Here is a 17,810-nt window from a genome sequence, read left to right as displayed (position 1 = left end):
GGAACACACAAAGTTCCAGATAAGCACAAGGAAGAACTACTTTACTGTGAGGGTGATAGGGCACAGGCTGCCCAGAGCGGTGGGCTCTCTTTCTCTGGAGGTACTCAAACCCACCTGGATGCTTTCCCGTGCAGCCTGCTGCAGGAACCGCTCCAGGAGCAGGGCTGGACTGGGGGAGCTCCAGAGGTCCCTTCCAACCCTTACAATTCTGTGAAGATTACAGCCTTAGGAAGCTCCTGTGCACCGAAACACGTTCAGTTTGTTATTCGTGCCCAAGACGGCGTGATTAACGAGGTGATAACACACACAGACCTTTGGTTTCACATGGCCATGCGATCACAGTGGTGGTTCTAGTTAACTGATTTTAGAACTTGGCAGCACAGCCTGGTTCCTTAACGCCTGAAAGGCACAGCAGGGCTAATTCCGGAAGTTTATCAGCCTCTATCACAAATAAAACCGTGAACACCCCATAACTGACCTTCAAGACCACACGGCTGGGTACGAGCAGGGCTTGAGTTCCCATCCGTACCGACAGCACAGAGCTAGAACCCTCCTGCCTTCCCCATTTGAGGAGCAACCCGGCTGCACAGCACAGGCTGCGCGGCGTTTTGTCCTACGAGCTCAGCGCACCCCGGGCCCGCACCGGGAGCGTCGGCACCGCCCGGCCGGCTGCAAGAACGGCCACGGCTCCGCACGTGCTTTCAGCCCTTTCCTTCCTCCAGCAAGAGACGCGGGACAACGCACGACGGCGTTCCGACATTCCCGCGCTCCCCTCCGCGGCCGCGGGGCCGCTTCTTCGTACGGCGCGCCGCCGGTCCGCGCCAACCCCCCCGCAGCTCCCAGGCGCTGCCCGGCCGCGGAGCCGCTGCGGCGCGAGCGCAGCGACACGTGGCACCCCGCCCCTCGGCGCGGCCGGCCCGCTCCCGCTGGGCGGTGCCTCCGCGCCCGGCGACCGACTACATCCCCCGGCGGTCCCCGCGGGGGGGAGCGGCGCCGCGTGACGTCCCTCCGTCCTTCGCCGCCCGCTCGGCGGCGCGGGTCACGAGGCGGCCTCGGTGCGGCCGACGTCACGGGCACGGCGCCGCGCGAGGGCGCGGGTGTGGGAACCGCCGGGCGGGGGCGGGGCCGGCGGGCGCGCGCGGGGCGGGGGCGGGGCCGGCGTCGGCCCGTAGCGGCGCCCTCCCCCCCGTGAGTGACAGAAGGCGCCCGGGCACGGCCGCTCGCGCCGAGGTCGGAGCAGCCGCTCGCGCCGCCGCCTGCCGCGCGCCCCCCCCGCCTCGCGCCCCCTCCCCTCCCCTCGGCCGCGCGCGGTGCCATGAGGCGGCCCTGAGGGGCGGCGGCCACAGCGCAGCCCGGCGCGGAGCCCGGCGCGGCCCGGCAGGGCGACGGCGTCCCGCTTCGCCTCGCCGGCCAAACCCATGACTACGGCAAACTGCGGAGCCAACGACGAGTTCGACTTCAGGCTGATCTTCGGGGAGGACGGGCAGCCCGGGCCCGGGCCGCCGCTGGGCCCTGCAGGTGCGGTGCCGGCCGGGCCGTTGGGGAGGGGGGGGGGGGCGGCTTCCTGTTTTCCTCACGGCGCGGCGGGGGGGCGGGGAGCGGCCGTTCCGCCCTCGGCACTCGGGCCGGGCCCGGCGGGGCGCGAAGGGGCGATGAGATGAGATGAGATGAGATGAGATGAGGGGCGGCCCGGCCCCGCCGCCGTCGTTGAGAGGAGAAAAACCGAAGGGAAAAAGAAAAAAAAAAAAAGACCGAAAAACCCGTGTTGTGCGGGAGGCGGGACGGGGCCGGGAGGGAGCGGGGCGAAAAGTTGCGTCCGCGGGGCGCTGTGCGCTGCGCCGTGCGGGGCTGCGGGGCGGCCGTGGGTGCGGAGCTGCACGCAGCCATGTTGGGCCGCGCCGCTGCGGTGGGAGAAGCGCCCCGCGTCCCGTGTCCAGAAGTGAACTCCGGCTTTTTTAGTGTTAAGTTGTAGCTTACGGATTCCTCGGACAAAAAAAAAAAAGGGAGAAAAAAAAAAAAAAAAAGATTTTCCTTCCTTGTTTTCCAACTTAACGGGACGGGAACGTTAAAAAGCAGATGGTGCTTTTGGGAAGGAGACCTGAGTTCTGCTAGCCAAAATAAATGCATTATGGATCAGATGGACAGGATGCGTGCAAGTCAAACGGGAAACAGCAGGGATGCTACTCAATTACAACAAAAATTGATGACTTCCAATTTCTATGCACTTTTCACATAATACTGGTGATCCAAACTGTGTTACTCAGTGAGGGATTGATGAAAATGAGAAAACATTGGTTGGAAGATAGGGCACTATAGTGGGCATGGAGGTGGTGGGCCAGGGGTTGGGCTTCACGCTCTTGGAGGTCTTTTCTAACCTTAACAATTCTGTAATATTTGTATGTTGGTAGCATTCCTTAACAAATGGTTCAGGTACTGCCTTACATAGAGAAAAATTTCCGTGCTTGATATGTTAAGATTATTTTTAAGGCAAGTTTGAAAACGTGACAGTCAGACCATGAAGTCAGACCAGTTGCTGTAGCACTCAGTAAGAGCTCGCTTGCCTGCATCCTGCCTGCATCCCTGGCTCAGGAGCTCCTGGTTGGTGGTGTGCAGACATGGGCTGGAGGTGGAAGGGTTGGGATCAGTCAGTGGAAGCACTGCTAGAGTTCAGCTGTTAATGCTGCCTGTGTGTTGAGGACTGGATTCTGCAAAGATCCAAACTGGAAATCTTTTTATCTTTCATCTTCCCCTCATCTGAGTACAGCAGATGAGCAGAAACTTTTAATCTCCCCGAGGAGAGTATGTGGACCATATATTTCATAGCCCTATATGTCTAGCTTCAGTGATGATGGCAGTTGTGTGGCAAAATAAGCATAAGGGTATTTTCTTTCCTAATGGAAGGTCATGTTAAAACATGTAGGTCACAGGGAAAGGTGCTTACTTTGAAATAAGTAATATTCAGATTGCCAAGTCTCTTGGGATTACTTGAAGACAAGTTCTTGTGCTTCGTGCTGTATCTCTGGATGTTTGGGATGGCATCCCTGTGAAAGAGGTGTTGGGTACGAAGTTCTTGCCCAACTAGCACAGAAATCTACGTTAATGCTTCCGTTTGTGCTGAGACTGCAGTAGTGATAGCATTTAATTATTCTGGATACACAGATGTATTTATAAGCTTTTTTAACTTTTATTTTTGACTTTATAATCAAAAGTAAGAAAATGTGAGCTGTCCTTTCATGTAATGTACTTCTGATTCCTGAACTACAACGCAGATGTTGATCTCAGGCTGCAGATTACCTTTTTGTGTGACTTTAAAGGGATCGTAGGAGAAATTAAAGCAGCCTGTTTTCCAAGTTAGAGCAATTTCAGTCGTTTTCAGGACGCTTGAACCAGAATACTTAGTTTTGTGCTGAGTGGCAGAAAATGAGATCAGTGTTCTGCAGCAGTGCTTGCACGTCTAGTCTGAAAGTGGCAGTTTGTAGTGATGGGGGAGGAATGCATGAAGGATGGTTCAAAAGTGTTTAGAAGTCTGTATGGTGATACAGCAGTCTGCAGCATACTTCATTTAAGTTCAGAGGGATTGCACATTTCATATACCTCATGTACTGGCGTGCAAATTTGGTTGTGTTCAGAAGCATCTCAGGTAATTGTAAACGGTGATCAGGCACTGAGCGCTTTCTGTAGCGCCTTCCTCTTCTCTTTGGAAGTTCGGTGTCTGTGTCCCAAGGAGGCAACAAGGGATTGCTTTCATCTGGCAGTGTTCAGCAGCCAGCACAGGTGGTGGAGTTCTGGGGACTCATGAGCTTCGTCTCTCTGACAGAACAATCCAGGCCTTCAGTGATAGAGCACTCTGAAGTGAACCAAATCCCTTTGCTGCAGAACTGTTCTGTTAGTTGCAGGAGCATCTGGTTGCACCTTGCCACGTTCTGTCACTTGCATCGAGGTCCTGTGCGCTCTTGTACAATAGACTGTCAAGTAAGTGGCTTTGTCAAATGTATTTGAGGTGTCTCCACCTTTTTACTAAAAACAGATTTTTGACACTTCTGTGTTTGATACTTGAAAAGTTTTTTTTTCTGCCTGCACCCAGTATTTCAATGCAATTCAGTGTAATTTTGAGAAGTTTGAATTTCGAATTTATTGGGCGTTAAGCAAATAAGCATAGTGGTCTCCGTGCTGCTGTTAAAGCTCATCTGTTGAGGATGAAGTTCACTGCTGAAATACTGAACTGTGCAAAAGGGAGCAAGGATGAGTTGCTGTGATGTTTCTTTAGCTGAATTTTTATTTTCAGAGTTTGTCCTCTGTTTCAAAAACTGTATTTTTTGTGAGGGAAGGGCTCTTTAAAGAACTCAGAGTATGTAGTACTGAGCTGGGAATTCAGGATCTTGTAAAGTTCTGTACCATCCAGAATTATTTCTTGTTGGTATGTGAAATGTGGGGTGGTTTAAAATCGGAGGCTGCAAGCTGTTCAATATCCAGAAAAGGAATTATTTAATTAGGAAATACGGGCAGTTGAGTGATTGGTGCTGCAGTTCAGAACCCTGAAGAAGCTCTGGAAGAGCGAGAGGCAGGCTGAGGCTTTGTTACCCACAATGGCTTCCCTGACTCCCCAGCCTTTTGTTCTTCAGCTATGGACGAGGAGAAATTCCTGGTACCTGCTTGCTTTCAATATAGGTTGTCATCCTTTGTTGCTTTTTGTTTGTTTTCACCAGAATTGACTGCTTTACTGCGAAAAACCAAAATTATTCTCTTTGGAGTTTTTGTTCATAATATGTGTTTTATTTTCTTGGAAACTGTGAAGAAAAGTTAAAAAAAAAAAAAATAAAAAAAAATTCTGCATATTTTCCGTGACTTGATATTTGGTTAAGTAATACTGTGTAGTAATCTTGTTACTGGTACATTATTTCTCACAGTCCTCCTTACCTCCTGAGAAGAAAACAGACGGAGTTGTGGGTTGTTTGATTTATTTTGTTTGTTTGTTCAGTTTTTGTGTCCCAGTTTGGTGATGAATTTAGTGACAATTCAGAATGCCTTTGTTAGCTGGAGCCTTGCTCCACTGAAGGACACTATAACTGGACTTGGCTCTAGAGTTTATTTGAAAGCTTCCATAATTCTGTGCTACTTCAAGTTTTTTTTCTTCTAGCTTAGAGCCGTTAGCTTACTGGTTCAAGGCCTTTTCCAAGTACCAATACACATTATGCCATCGTGACTATGAAAGTAATACCATATTTTCTCTTGAAGGCTTCTGTATTTGTTCTTCTTTCCCCATGAGCACCTTGGAGCTCCTTGGGCTGCTCTGCAGGTCCTGCTGCCTGTGTGCTGAGCACTCCAAAGCGCATTGACCTCCACTGCATTGGCCTCAGCAACTCAGCAGTTCTCTGCAGCAGAAGTGGGCACTGGATGAGAGTCTTTTAATTTAGGAATGTGGTAGAAAAATATGAGAACTCATGACTTGTACTGAAACAATACTATAATACTAGTCTTTATAGCTTTGCTTTGATCACTGCTATCTAAAGTAACCTCCGCTTCTTCAACATGTATTCGTGACATTGCTGTCAGAGGCTGTTGTAGAGAGTAGGAGACAGGCTAAAATGTTTATAGAAGTTTGTAGTGTGGTTGAACTTCTTGTTCTTTTCCCTAAGATGGTGTTTAAGGTAGGCAAAGCTAAGAAAGTCAAGTTGTGGTAGGAAAGAAAATAGTCTCAGGGTGGAAAATCGAAGGCTGAATGCTGGCAGTCGTTGTGCACTCAAGGTACAACTGAGCGGGGGCTGCTGTGCTGACATCCTTTCTGTGACTGCGTACTTCTGGCTCTGAACTGCCACAAAGTCTGCTCTCCTTTGCCAGGAGCAACTCGTGGGATGTGATTTGCTGAAGTCTTTTTCAGAGACCATCTTTTAAGCCCTTTTAGTCCATTTAGATTTGGTTGTCTGTGGGTAGGGGAGAAAGTCTTTGCACAGGATGGTAACTCTGAGGTTAATGGGTATAATTTGAGCCATTCATGTAAGTATAGCAGTGCGTGTAGGTCTGTAAATGTTTGCTGTACAAAAGAGACCTCCTGAGTTAATGCCAACATCAGCTGGTGCAAGAAAGAAATGAATGAACAAGTTGCTTGAGTCTCTTTCTTTCTTTTTTTTTTTTTTCCCTCTAGAGGTAAACCAAAATATTTGTTTATTAGATATTGAGCACTAAATATATTTCAGGAGGAACCACCACTTGAGGGGAAATTGAATTACTGCCACTGTTTTATTTCACAAGGTGGTGATTTCTGAGATGTGCACGTAAGGGCCGATGTGCGGGGCACGATGCAAATGATGCACGGGCTGCGGTTATGTAACGTGCTGGTGGAGGGCAGGGGAGCAGAGCAGCTGGCTGAAAATAGAGGGTCTGTGACATGGACCTTGTGACATGGAGATAATAGGGAGGTACTGAGGAAGTACCAAAGGAAAATTTGTATTAAAATGAAATCTGGTATCAATTAAGTCAGAGTTGCCTGGGCTACACTAAAACAGTAATCATGGGAGGCTGACACATTCAGATGTGTTGCTTCTTTCCGTATTATGCTCACTATATGAAGTCTCCCCTGTTTGAATGAAGCTTGACCAGAACGAGACCATTTGGCAAAGTACCCAATTCTCATGTGTGCTGTTGCAAGGCAGTTGTAGTTGCACGTGATCTAATGTCATAACTTTCATGGTTTGGCTCTCTGCAATGCGCACTGAGGCACACTAATGCACAAGTTTCAGAAAGATCACTGGCTTGGCCACATGTCACTTATTTCATGTGAGCATTCAGCCTCACGTGCCACTCTCTGTTCCCCCTCCTCCCACCTGGATGTTGGGCACAGTGCAAGTCAGAACAAATGCTAAGTGCTGGGTTGTGGAAGATTGTCTTGGTGTAAAAAACATTAGTGCCAGTGCTTTTTTCTTAAAGATTTCTGAATGCTGGAAGTAAACTTTCTTTAAAGAGAAAATAGCGCTCTGCTTAAAATGTGACTGCCTTTTTTCCTTTTTGTTTGTACTCTATAGCTGCAAGCAGTTGATTATATCCCACTAGAGGACTAGTTAAGTAATGTTGCTGTTGAACGAGTGAGAAATAAGAATAGATTGGGCCCTGCTCAATAGTAAGCAGCAATTTGGCTGTTCACAGCAATAGCGTAAATACTGGAGTTGTTGCCTAAAGCTGCCCTAGCGGGCCAGGGAAGTACGTGGAGCAGTGCTGGCAGTCAGCCCAGCCTGTAAAGCAGCATCCAGGTCCGTGCATTTGTCCAGGCATGCCGTGTGGGGTTCAGATGACAGTGGAATTTAAGCTGAGTGAAATGATCGGTAGGGCTAGGTGAAATGGCAAAGCAGGAGCAAGCTTATTCCTGAGTGAGTGTTCTGTTCTGCCTTTAGAACGCCCATCTGTACGGGTTTTTGTGAAACACTGGTGGCATAGGTCATTACCAAACCTTGTGAAGCTGTTCAGTCTGAGGAGCTGCCAGGCTGTCGGTAAGCAGGCTGGCTGGATGCGGGCTGCGCATCTCGGCAGTTCACTGAACAGCTGAACTTAATCATTTACTGCTCCTCTGGCTGAATATCCCACCGACATCGTGTGCTGTGGATTCTTTTTAGGGAAAGGGTGATGGAAATTGTTTTCCTTAGGTTTTTGAGGAGGTCTAGTTTTTGTTTTTAGGTACTTGAGGAAATGGGAGGAAAAAAGAAGTCGTTTGGTGGTTTTTTGTTTGTTTGTTTTTAAAGCAGGAACAAATACTGCATAAAAGACAGTTGTAGGTGAACACATGGGCAGGTATCTACAGTTGATTCACCACCCCTAGAAATGAAGAATCTCATTATTAGCATTTATTTTAAAAATTGCTTCTTAGATTGTTCATCAATTCTAAAAATGAGAAATAGTTTTAACAAAATATTGCTTGTTGAGGTTGGATTTTCTAAATATTTAACACATTTGAATATTCGTTTACTTTTGGGTCCTTTCAAATCTAGATTTTTGTTTTTTAGATATGAGCTTATTCGGGACTCCAGGAGGCAAAAACCTTGAATTTGTTACTTAACAAGAATCTGTGTTCTGTGACTGTTAACTTTTGTTTTTAGAAGCCAGTGCTGTAAGAGAGAGTTTCTTCCATTCTGTTTTTAAAATTGTTTTATATTGTTATGAGCAAATAGAAAAATGGGAAGATCACTTAAAGATAAATTCAGTGATTAGCTGCTATTGTGCTGCACCACAGAGGAAATTTGCTGTGACTGGAGGTAGCTGGGGCAGCAACACAAAGTGTTACTTTCTCACTAAATTGATTTACAAAGTTCTTGCATCACCCGAAATGAAACCCACACCAAAAACAGAATTTCAAGCTGATGGTGAGTTCAGGATACTTTTATTAACTGTGGTTTGCTGCTTTGGCTGACTGGATAAAGTCCTGTAATAATGTCTGCAATAATTTATAAGCATGCATACGCACTTTAAGTAAAACGTAGCAGTTGCCTAAGTCACAGACACAAAGGAGCAGCGGAGATGGAGAACAACACAATTACAGAAGGTTTTAGCAGGGTCATTTGGGACAGCCGTACTCAAGTGACAATGCGAGATGAGAATGTGTAGTTTAATACAAAGAACCACTAAAAAACCTGCCAACGTTTTGCATTGTGTACAGCTTCTTTAAATTAGATCAGAGTCCCTGTGTTTCATCAGTGTGAATTATCAGGCCTAGGTGTTCAAGCAGCAGCTGCTAGTACCTTTTGTATTGCTTGGCACTTCTGCTGGCAGGGGAGGATTTGTTTTTAAACTGATTACGTCAGTATCTGGTGAAGCCTTTGCTCCTGCTGGAATAAACACGAGTTATTTAGGACTCTACAAAGAAAATATAAGTTCCAGCGTTTGCATGTGGCACAGTCATGTTCTTCCTTCTATTCTGGGGATTATTCTGAAAGTTGCTGAAGAATTGGCGTTCTTTCTCTGCCTCAGCGTTCACTTGGCTGTTGGGCTGGCTTCCCCTTGGCTGTTTCCCCAAGCACCTGCCTGGCTGTTAGATTCTCATTTCTGCTCATTATACCATGTCAGTCAGTTAACAGAGTGAATTCAAGGGGTTGCTAATTTTTCACTGGTGCGAGCACTTCTCATTCTGGCTCGTTTCAGTCTCTCTTTGAGATTTGTGTGTGTAAAATTTACATATTAATGAGTTGAAGCACTGAGTTGTCTGTAGGGTAGGGTTGCCTGTAGCGGAATGGAGGGGTTTGCCTTCCGTTGTGCTGCAGGACAGCTGCAGAAGTACAGTGTGGCTTTGAAGAGGTGTGAGATGTTCCCACACTAGTTTGCTCAGATCCCATTAACACCGATCTCAACATGTGTCATGTTCTGTTTGAACAGAAAGAGACATGCCTCCAGTTCTGCCTCCCCTTCCCATACTGTATAACTTAGCTTTTCCCTGCTGAAACTTTTTCCCGTCACTTCTTGTGTTCTTTTTCAACAAGCTTTCTCAGAGGCCACAACCTATGTCATCATGCTTTCCTATAAACGAAGATACTCATTTTCTTGCATGCTTCTGTGCTGTGTGTTGTTTTTATTTTGCTGTGGCCTTACTTAAGTGCTCTGGTCATGGAAAGTCAGCTCCTCTGCAGTGCTTGCTCTGGGACTGAAGCAGACAATACATTAGAAGTCTCAACGTAGATCAGGCTGCTGTCAATAAGCTCGTGGGTGTTAGAAGTTGATCAGTGGCCAATGCAGTCATGTAGGCAGTTAGGTGACAATTTCAGTTTCTAGATAGAGCATTAACCAGGGAGAACCCTTTATGAAGTCTTTTAGGTTTGCCTCCAGAAGTGAGATGGGTCGTGAGTGATAATTCAGCTTACAGTACCAACAGCTATAGCATGTAAAATTCCCTTTTTCTTCTCAGTCGCTTACTGTCATTTTGTCTTTATCACCACTCATCTTCCTGTGGTCAGGCCCAGCACAACAGTTTCAGAGTGCTTGGTCTTCTTTTGGTCCCTGCATCCACACATACCAGATGCTCAGGGAATGCAGGGCTAAGTTCTTTCACAGAGTCTGGTAACTGAACAGGTAAAACACTGTACTTTATCTGGAAAAGAGCAGTAACAACTACATGTTATCAACTGCTTTGTGGAGGTGTTGCACCATTTAAAGAATCTCTCAACTGCTTGGGTCGTGTTACGCTGAATGATGGACGAGACTTCAGGCTGGAGGGCAGCAGCTTGCCTTTAGCTGCGAGTAGCTGATGCCCTAAAGTAGGATGTCCTCTAGAGTGACACACCCACAGACGGAGAAGGAAGCAAAGAGCAGCCTTGGAACTTGCAGATTTTTAAAACAAGAAGTAAATATTTTTTTTCATCTGTTATGAATATTAATGGGTAGTCCTTAAATACCGAATCACAAGCTTTAAAAAGCTTTCACTTAAAAGGCTTGCTTCATACTCAGCAGAAATACCGGGAGAGGCTGAGAAGGCACAGGTATAAACAGTGCCTCGCGCTTCCGGTTGCTGTTTTCTGTTCTTGTAACTGAGAATGACAGTCCTGTTGAAGCTTACTGCTACAAGCTGGACTTTTTTGCCTGCTTTTTACGTTGGTCTGATCAGCATCTCTCAAAGCACTTTGCAGTGAAAGATTAGGAAACCTTGTATTTTAAAAACATGGAAGAAAGTAGCAAACTGTGTTTATCTCAGTTGAGAAACAAGTACATAATTTTTTTTGGAACTTGCTTATGGCTTATTTGATTTTCATGTTTATTTAGTCTTTCATATGTGCCAAATAAAATTTAATGACTGTTATTTCCCTATTTGGAACTGAATTCTGTTACATTAGGGTCAGGCTTGATGTGTGTTACTCCACGGCCAGCCATTTCAGTATAAATGTTGTACCAGGCTGTGGCCTGGGGCTCTAACTGCATGTTACGTTCTTGTTTGGTAGTGCAGCCACCTGCGGTTCCTGTCCTGGTTGCTTGTTTCTCCATATGTCCTAAGGCTTATGCTACTGCACTGTAAATCAGATTGCCAAAATCATCTGGGTTAAAAATACGTCTCTTCTCATTGCCCTTCCCCCTTTGTGTGGGTGGGTGGGCAGTTACTGCTGAAAAAACCTGAGGTGGAGCTCCATCCTGCCAGCCTGCCTGTTCTTTTTTTAATGCAGTGTCAGTTGTAAACATTTGATATGCTGTATGATTCCCTTGCTTCAACTACTGCAGTTCGTTACTGTTCTGCGGTTCTACTGAGGACAGCTCATTCTCATCAGACTAGAATTTGGAAGCTTTCACAGTAGAAAAGATTCTTTTTCTTGCATATTTCCATTGTCCTTGCTTAACACAAGAAGATGAGTAAAATTGGCAAGTGAAATGCTGATGGCCGAGACAGAGCTGCCTCTTGCGTATGTGACTGACAGAAGTACATTTATTTCTGTCCTTTTTGAGTAATCAGATATGCGTGAAACAGAGCACAGAATCATCGACCAGGGAGAAGTCCTTTACAAAATGAGGTTGATGTAAATCATCTCATTCCTGAAAGCTTTGCACTACTGTTCTGTGTGTCTGTAAGCTTGGAGTGTGAAGAGGTGTTTTCCGTCTGCTCCATATTGTCACTCGAATTGTTTTACCAATTTATGCTTTTTTATTACCATATTTGGTGGCTTACTAGTCAGTTCTACTCCTTTATAAACAAACACGTGGCTGTGTTTCTCAGGGTTTTTTTTTTTTTTTTGAGTTGGTCATTAATAAGCTGCCTGCTAGTACTGATTAAGCTTGTCAGAAGACAGGAATTGTCTCCGGAGAACTAACAGGTTGCAGTGGAAAGCTGGAATGAAATATCTGACTGTAGAGATTTAACATGGTAGTGTACCAACGAGAACTCTGATCAGTTGTGGTTTTATGTGCACAACAGGAGAACAGTGGCTCTTGAGTATTTTTGGTTCTTTGTGAAGATTAAGACTCTTCTTTCACCCCAAGAAAGAAGGCTGGAACTTAGCAGGATACTGACATTTTAGAAATGGAGCTACATACACTTTTTGTTCACATTAACAGATATTTTTGTGGCATTCTTGTAATACCATCAAGTTTGGAAAGAGATGATGGTGACTGACTTTGGCAGACATGAAAAACAGAGGAGGTTGTCATTTTCTTTTTAAAGTTTGGGAATGGAGATGGAGATTATGTGACTTGTGTTAGAACACAGATGATGTCTGTGGCGGTGCTCAGGTCTTTCCTGATGCTATTTAAAGGACTTGATTACTGATCCTGTTTTCACAGTAGTATTTTTGTAAGACCTGGGTCGTGTTGCACTTGCTTAGTACCTTATAGCGATTCTTACTGTCTGAACCTGTTTGTTTATGGGCTTACAAACATAGGATAATAAAGTGGGTTTGAATGTATTTGGCATGGGGCTCGTGCTCAGACATTTGATAGTAATTGACCTTCCTTCTGTGGAGAAATCTGGCTCGTTGCACAGCTGCACATAAGTGTGTGCCAGTACGTGGCTGAGCAGTGAGCAACTGGTGGGCAGCATAACTGTCCTGAATGTGCAGTCTGATGCAGCCAGTAGTGAGCAAAATGCACTTCAGAAACAGTTGTTCTGGGTATTATTTCATTATATTCCCTGGTTACATTGAGGAGTAGTTAACAGCTTTGTCAGAGATGAGCCAGTGCTGTTGTAACACTGAACGGGAGCTGCCGTACACCAGCCTGCTTCCAGATGGTCGCAAATGTGCGCTCAGAATGACAGCCTGCCTGGCTCCCATCGGTAAGGGGTGGCACAGACACCTGATGTCGGATTGCGTTGCAGGTCTGCAGCTTTATATAGCTTTTATACACTTCGTGGATGTGGGAGATACGCTGCCTTTTATGTTCTCTGTGGTGAATGTGTTCTCAGCAGGGTGTGGAAGAGGGCTTTGCTGTGCTGCCAAAGACTCACCGGCTTCTGTGTGCGTGGCAGTGTTAAACGCCTCAGTAAGTTAAAGCAAAGCTGAGCTGCTTGCTGCATTGGCTACCCAAAAGACCTTCCGTCGTAAAACAAAATTAGTTTGACGTGGTTTTGTTCGTAATAGACGTCGACGTCTTGTTTTGTTTCCCTGTCTTCTTTTTAAATGCTAACTGGAACAAATTACTCCTATAACTGAAGTTAAACTGATTGGTCTGTAGTTCTTCAGTACTCCTTAACCTTTTATTCAGTCCAGTTTTCTTTGCTCTGCATTACTATTAATTTCATTAATTTGCTTGATTGACTTCATGAAGACATTTAACATCTGCCCTTTCAAGGTCGTGGCAGACTTCTGATACAGATGGCAGTGCTTTTGTTTAAATCCTTATATGTTGCTGTATCTGTCTACCTAGCATCTTGCCTCCATGTGTTTGTGGTATTTTTTTATGCTTTACTTTACTAATCTGATTTACTTTCTGTTTCTTGAGTGGTTCTTTCATATATTTTAAGGTTGGTGAAGGCCTCACGGGTAGGCCAACTTTCATCTTGTCCCCGTATCGTTACTGGGATGTAGTAGGTCTCCTGTAAAGATTCCAGATGCCCATGACTCCATTTTTGCTTTGGGCTGCTTTGTAACTCCAAGGCTTTCTACTTGCCTTTTGTGAGACTGCTGTGAGTTTATTTATTCTCTGCTTTCCCGAAGCCCTGCATTGGATTTTTTTTTTTTTTTTCCCTGAGCTATTGTCTCCATTTTATGGACTGTCAGTCTTTCTCATTCTCCTTCTCCCCCCCCCCCCCCCCCACTGGTTTCTTTTGCCCAAGTTTTATTTGTCTTCGTAGGCTGACTCGTTTCTTCCATTTTGTTCAGGGGCTCATCCAGATCAAATTCTCCCTACAGTTAATAGGACAAGAAAATTACTGGTAACTCATTCAGTGGAATTGGTGAGACACATTGTAAAAGTCCCAGTGTTGTTGTTTGTATAAGCAGCTAACAGATTATTTTCACACATGGCTATAAGGGGAGAGTTAGAGGATGGTCCCAAACTGAGATGAAGCTGTGTGTTCACTGATGTTGTTCGAGAGCTGTTGGTGACTGTAGACTTCAAAATATGTTGTTTGCACTGTCATAAGCATGCTGCTGGGGGAGTGTTTGCTGGATTCATAGGCCTTACTCCTGGTTTCTGGCTTCCTGTTTTTGTAGTGTGCACATGGGATAATGGCAGCAGCTGTGCCAGGCTCATTAGAGGCAGTTTGTCACAGAGCAGGAGCTGCAAAGCCGGGCTCAGGGACGCGTCTGCCTTCCTCCTGCAGGCCTTCCCAGCCTGCACTGATGCTCCTGTACTCCTTCAGTTCTTCCACCCCAGCTCTGTGAAATGTGAATTCTGAATGTGTGTTTTGTAAACCCAGTGGCATTGAAAGAGAAGCTGTCTTAAATATAGTAAGATTTCTTGATTATTGCTGCAAGAGAAATAAATAAGGCTCTTTGCATTGCTGACAGTTTTAACCCAGCAATGCACTGCTGCTGTTCCTAAATCTGCTCATGACAGTAAATGGTTGCACACAGGACTGTTGATTTCCTATAACATTTTTAACATTACTTCAAAATTTCTTTAACTGTATGTTTCATTTCTAACTTTCAAGTAGCTGGATAAATGCTTAATAATTTAAGTCATCCTTTTGTCAGGATTGCCTTTTTTCTTTCTTGACCAATTGTCCTAATACTAAATAAGGGAACAAAGACATCTGTGACCCTGCATATGAATAAACCAGTAAATGTGGAAAATCTGTAACTAATTACTGTTTGCATTTTGTGTTTTGTGATAGGAAACAGCACAAGAATTTTTTCTCCCCCAAAATTTTTAAAAAATCTTCATTGGAGAAAAGATAGAGAAATGTAGTTCTGACAGCGTTCAGGGTAGTGACCGTTCGCTAATTGTGTGTGTGTGACAGGCAAGATAGTCCCTTAGTAGTGTTGTGATGCTGTTAGCAAATGCTTATTTATAGAGCAGCGTATAATAGTTTTTTGTGCTCTTAAAACATGTAATGATAGTAATGGCATAGTTATATAAAAAGTGTTGTGTGTGACCATGTAATATTGCATATAAAATCACACGGTACTGGATATTACTCTTAAATGCGTTTTTGTGCCTCTTTCAGTATACAGAGTTACAGTCTGTTTTTTGGTAGCACTGTGCTCTGTCTCCACTTGAAAATGCTTTCTTCTTGTCTCTTGTTTTGTTCCTGAATAATGTCTTTTAGTTAATTTTATGCTGATTGCTCTAAATGAAACTTAGAATAGAATGACTTGATTAACATCCTGCATTTTTTTTTCATCATGGAGAAGGCTAAAATGCATGGCTTCCTATCTTGGTACCTTCCTATCTTGGTACTTTATTTGATTGTGAGAGTAGATTTATTTAAAACCATTTTCATTTCAAGTAGCAAGGCAGCAAACTGAGGACAATGTTAAAACATTGGTTAGGGTAAATGTGTATCTTTTTAAATGAGCAGATACTTCTGTGCTGTGTGAACAGAGTTGGCTAGAGCAATCTTTTGCTTGATGATAACTTCTAATGGATCTTGAAATCTGAAAAGATTGAGAAAGTGTTAATATCCTACTTAGGATCCCTTTCACAAGGGAAAAGAAACAAACAGGAGTGATCACGAAATAAGTAAATAAGTCATTTCAAAGACAAGTGTCTCATATTGGCCCTTAATACTGAATCAGGGCAAGAGTTCCTGCTTTGGTTCTATGAGACAAGGCTGCTGAATCCATCACGATTGCATGCTCTTCTTTGGAATATATCCTATGTTTCGGTTAAGTTTGTGAGATCTGAGACTGTTCTATATTGCCTTTTTTATGCTGGATAGCTTTCGCTCAAACTTCATGAGACTTGAAAACATGCTGTTCTGTGAGATGGGTGCTTGACAGTTTTCTAGGCAACCAAAAAGATCTTTGGAATGAGATTCTTTGTTCTATATTTAATAATATTTCTTGCTAGGCCTCTTTTGGTTAAATATTTGCAGTTATCTGTCATCTTCATTGAAGTTTGAGTCACTGGAAGATACTTTCTGATGTTAAAGGAGATAAATATTACTCATGTCCTATTCTAGTGCTTATAATTATTGACTAGTTTGATTGCAGAAAGTGTCATATTTGTTCATATTCATGTTAAGATGATCAAGCATCTGATTATGATAAAACAATTAAGAAGTGAATAAATTGAAAATAGTTATGAAAGATGATGATTGAATTGAGCATTCCATGTTAGACCCTTTCAAGATTTTAAACCCATGTTCTGTGTATATTACATATTCACCTACTGAAGATGTGGATAAACTGCAGAATCTGATTGAAAGCAAGATTTACAAAAGAAAACTTAAGCTGTTGTCATGCATAAATATGTAAATGGGAGGGATCTAAAATAATTAGGTTTACTTTTTGTGCCTAGAGTAATGAGATGTGTCTGAGGTGTTGAAAACAAGACGTGCCTGGGAAACAAGAGTTTTGTGACATTTTTCAAGTAATTTACTCTGATTCAGTTCCTCTTCTTTTGTTTTTTTTTCAGATCTTGAGTCTGATGACTGTGCATCCATATACATCTTCAATGTAGACCAGCCATCATCTTCTGTAAATCAGCCAATTTGTATTCCTCGCCATGGACTGCAGTCTCACTCCTCTCCTCTGTCACCACCTACAAGGCTTCAGAGTCATAAGAACTATGAAGGAACTGGTGAGGTACCAGAATCCAAATACAGTCCACTAGGTGGACCCAAACCCTTTGAGTGCCCCAGTATTCAGATTACTTCTATTTCGCCTAACTGTCATCAAGGGATTGAAGCCAATGAAGATGAATTGCACACAAATGGCACAGAAAATGAGTATATGGAAAGGCCTTCACGGGACCATCTCTATCTTCCTCTTGAGCCATCGTATAGGGAATCATCCCTTAGTCCAAGCCCTGCCAGCAGCATTTCCTCCAGAAGTTGGTTTTCAGATGCTTCCTCTTGTGAGTCCATTTCCCATGTTTATGATGATGTAGACTCGGAGCTAAATGAAGCAGCTGCTCGATTTACCCTTGGCTCTCCTCTGGCCTCTCCCGGTGGTTCTCCAAGAGGTCCTAACGATGAATCTTGGCAACAGCCTTATGGATTTGGGCATGCCTTGTCACCTAGACAGTCTCCCTGTCATTCTCCTAGAACTAGCATTACAGATGAAAATTGGCTAAGCCCTAGACCAACATCAAGGCCCTCCTCAAGACCTACATCCCCCTGTGGGAAACGGCGACACTCCAGTGCTGAGATTTGCTATGCTGGTTCTCTGTCTCCTCACCATTCTCCTACTCCATCACCTGGTCATTCTCCCAGAGGAAGCATAACAGAAGACACATGGCTAAACACTTCCATCCATAACGTGCAAGGTCTTAATTCCGGCCTCTCACCATTTCAGTGTTGTACAGAGACTGATATTCCTCTTAAAACAAGAAAGACCTCAGAGGATCAGACTGCTACTTTGTCTGGAAAAATAGATATCTGCCCTGAAGAACAGGGTAACCTATCATCTTCCCTTGAAAATGCAGTAGATGACTGCTCTGGTTCTCAACACACCTTGAAAAAAGATTTGCCCGGAGACCAATTTCTGTCTGTTCCTTCGCACTTTACTTGGAACAAACCAAAGCCTGGTCATACTCCTATATTTCGGTAAGTTGTAAGAAAATATGCAAGTCCTTCAGAAGGTTTCCTTCCAATGCATCCTGTGTAGGCACGCTAATGTGCTTATATTTCTATGCTATACTGAGACCTCTAAAAGGAAACTTCTATTTTAAATGAAATGTCTGCAGCTTTTGTGCGTGCTTAGATTTTAAGCAGTTGCATCTATTCTGAACAGTTAGCGTTTTAATACATGAGG

The 17,810-nt window shown here is 44.3% G+C and overlaps 1 protein-coding gene across 2 annotated transcripts in view; it reads left to right on the top strand.

Annotated features, from left to right (window-relative positions):
- Positions 1-1,255: 1,255 nt before the first annotated feature.
- Positions 1,256-17,810, top strand: part of NFATC3 (nuclear factor of activated T cells 3) — a 60,685-nt gene continuing 44,130 nt past the window's right edge. For both annotated transcript variants that reach the window (XM_031615133.2, XM_031615132.2), the window contains exons 1-2: positions 1,256-1,518; positions 16,471-17,602. In XM_031615133.2, coding sequence (XP_031470993.1) covers positions 1,419-1,518; positions 16,471-17,602 — 1,232 coding nt within the window. In that variant the 5' untranslated portion in view covers positions 1,256-1,418. The remainder of the gene's footprint in view (positions 1,519-16,470; positions 17,603-17,810) is intronic.

Source organism: Phasianus colchicus, chromosome 13 (genome assembly GCF_987193195.1).
Source record: "Phasianus colchicus chromosome 13, bPhaCol1.hap1.1, whole genome shotgun sequence".
Lineage (NCBI taxonomy): Eukaryota > Metazoa > Chordata > Aves > Galliformes > Phasianidae > Phasianus > Phasianus colchicus.
Note: the sequence above shows the minus strand (reverse complement) of the source record. Positions and strands in the feature narration are given on the sequence as shown.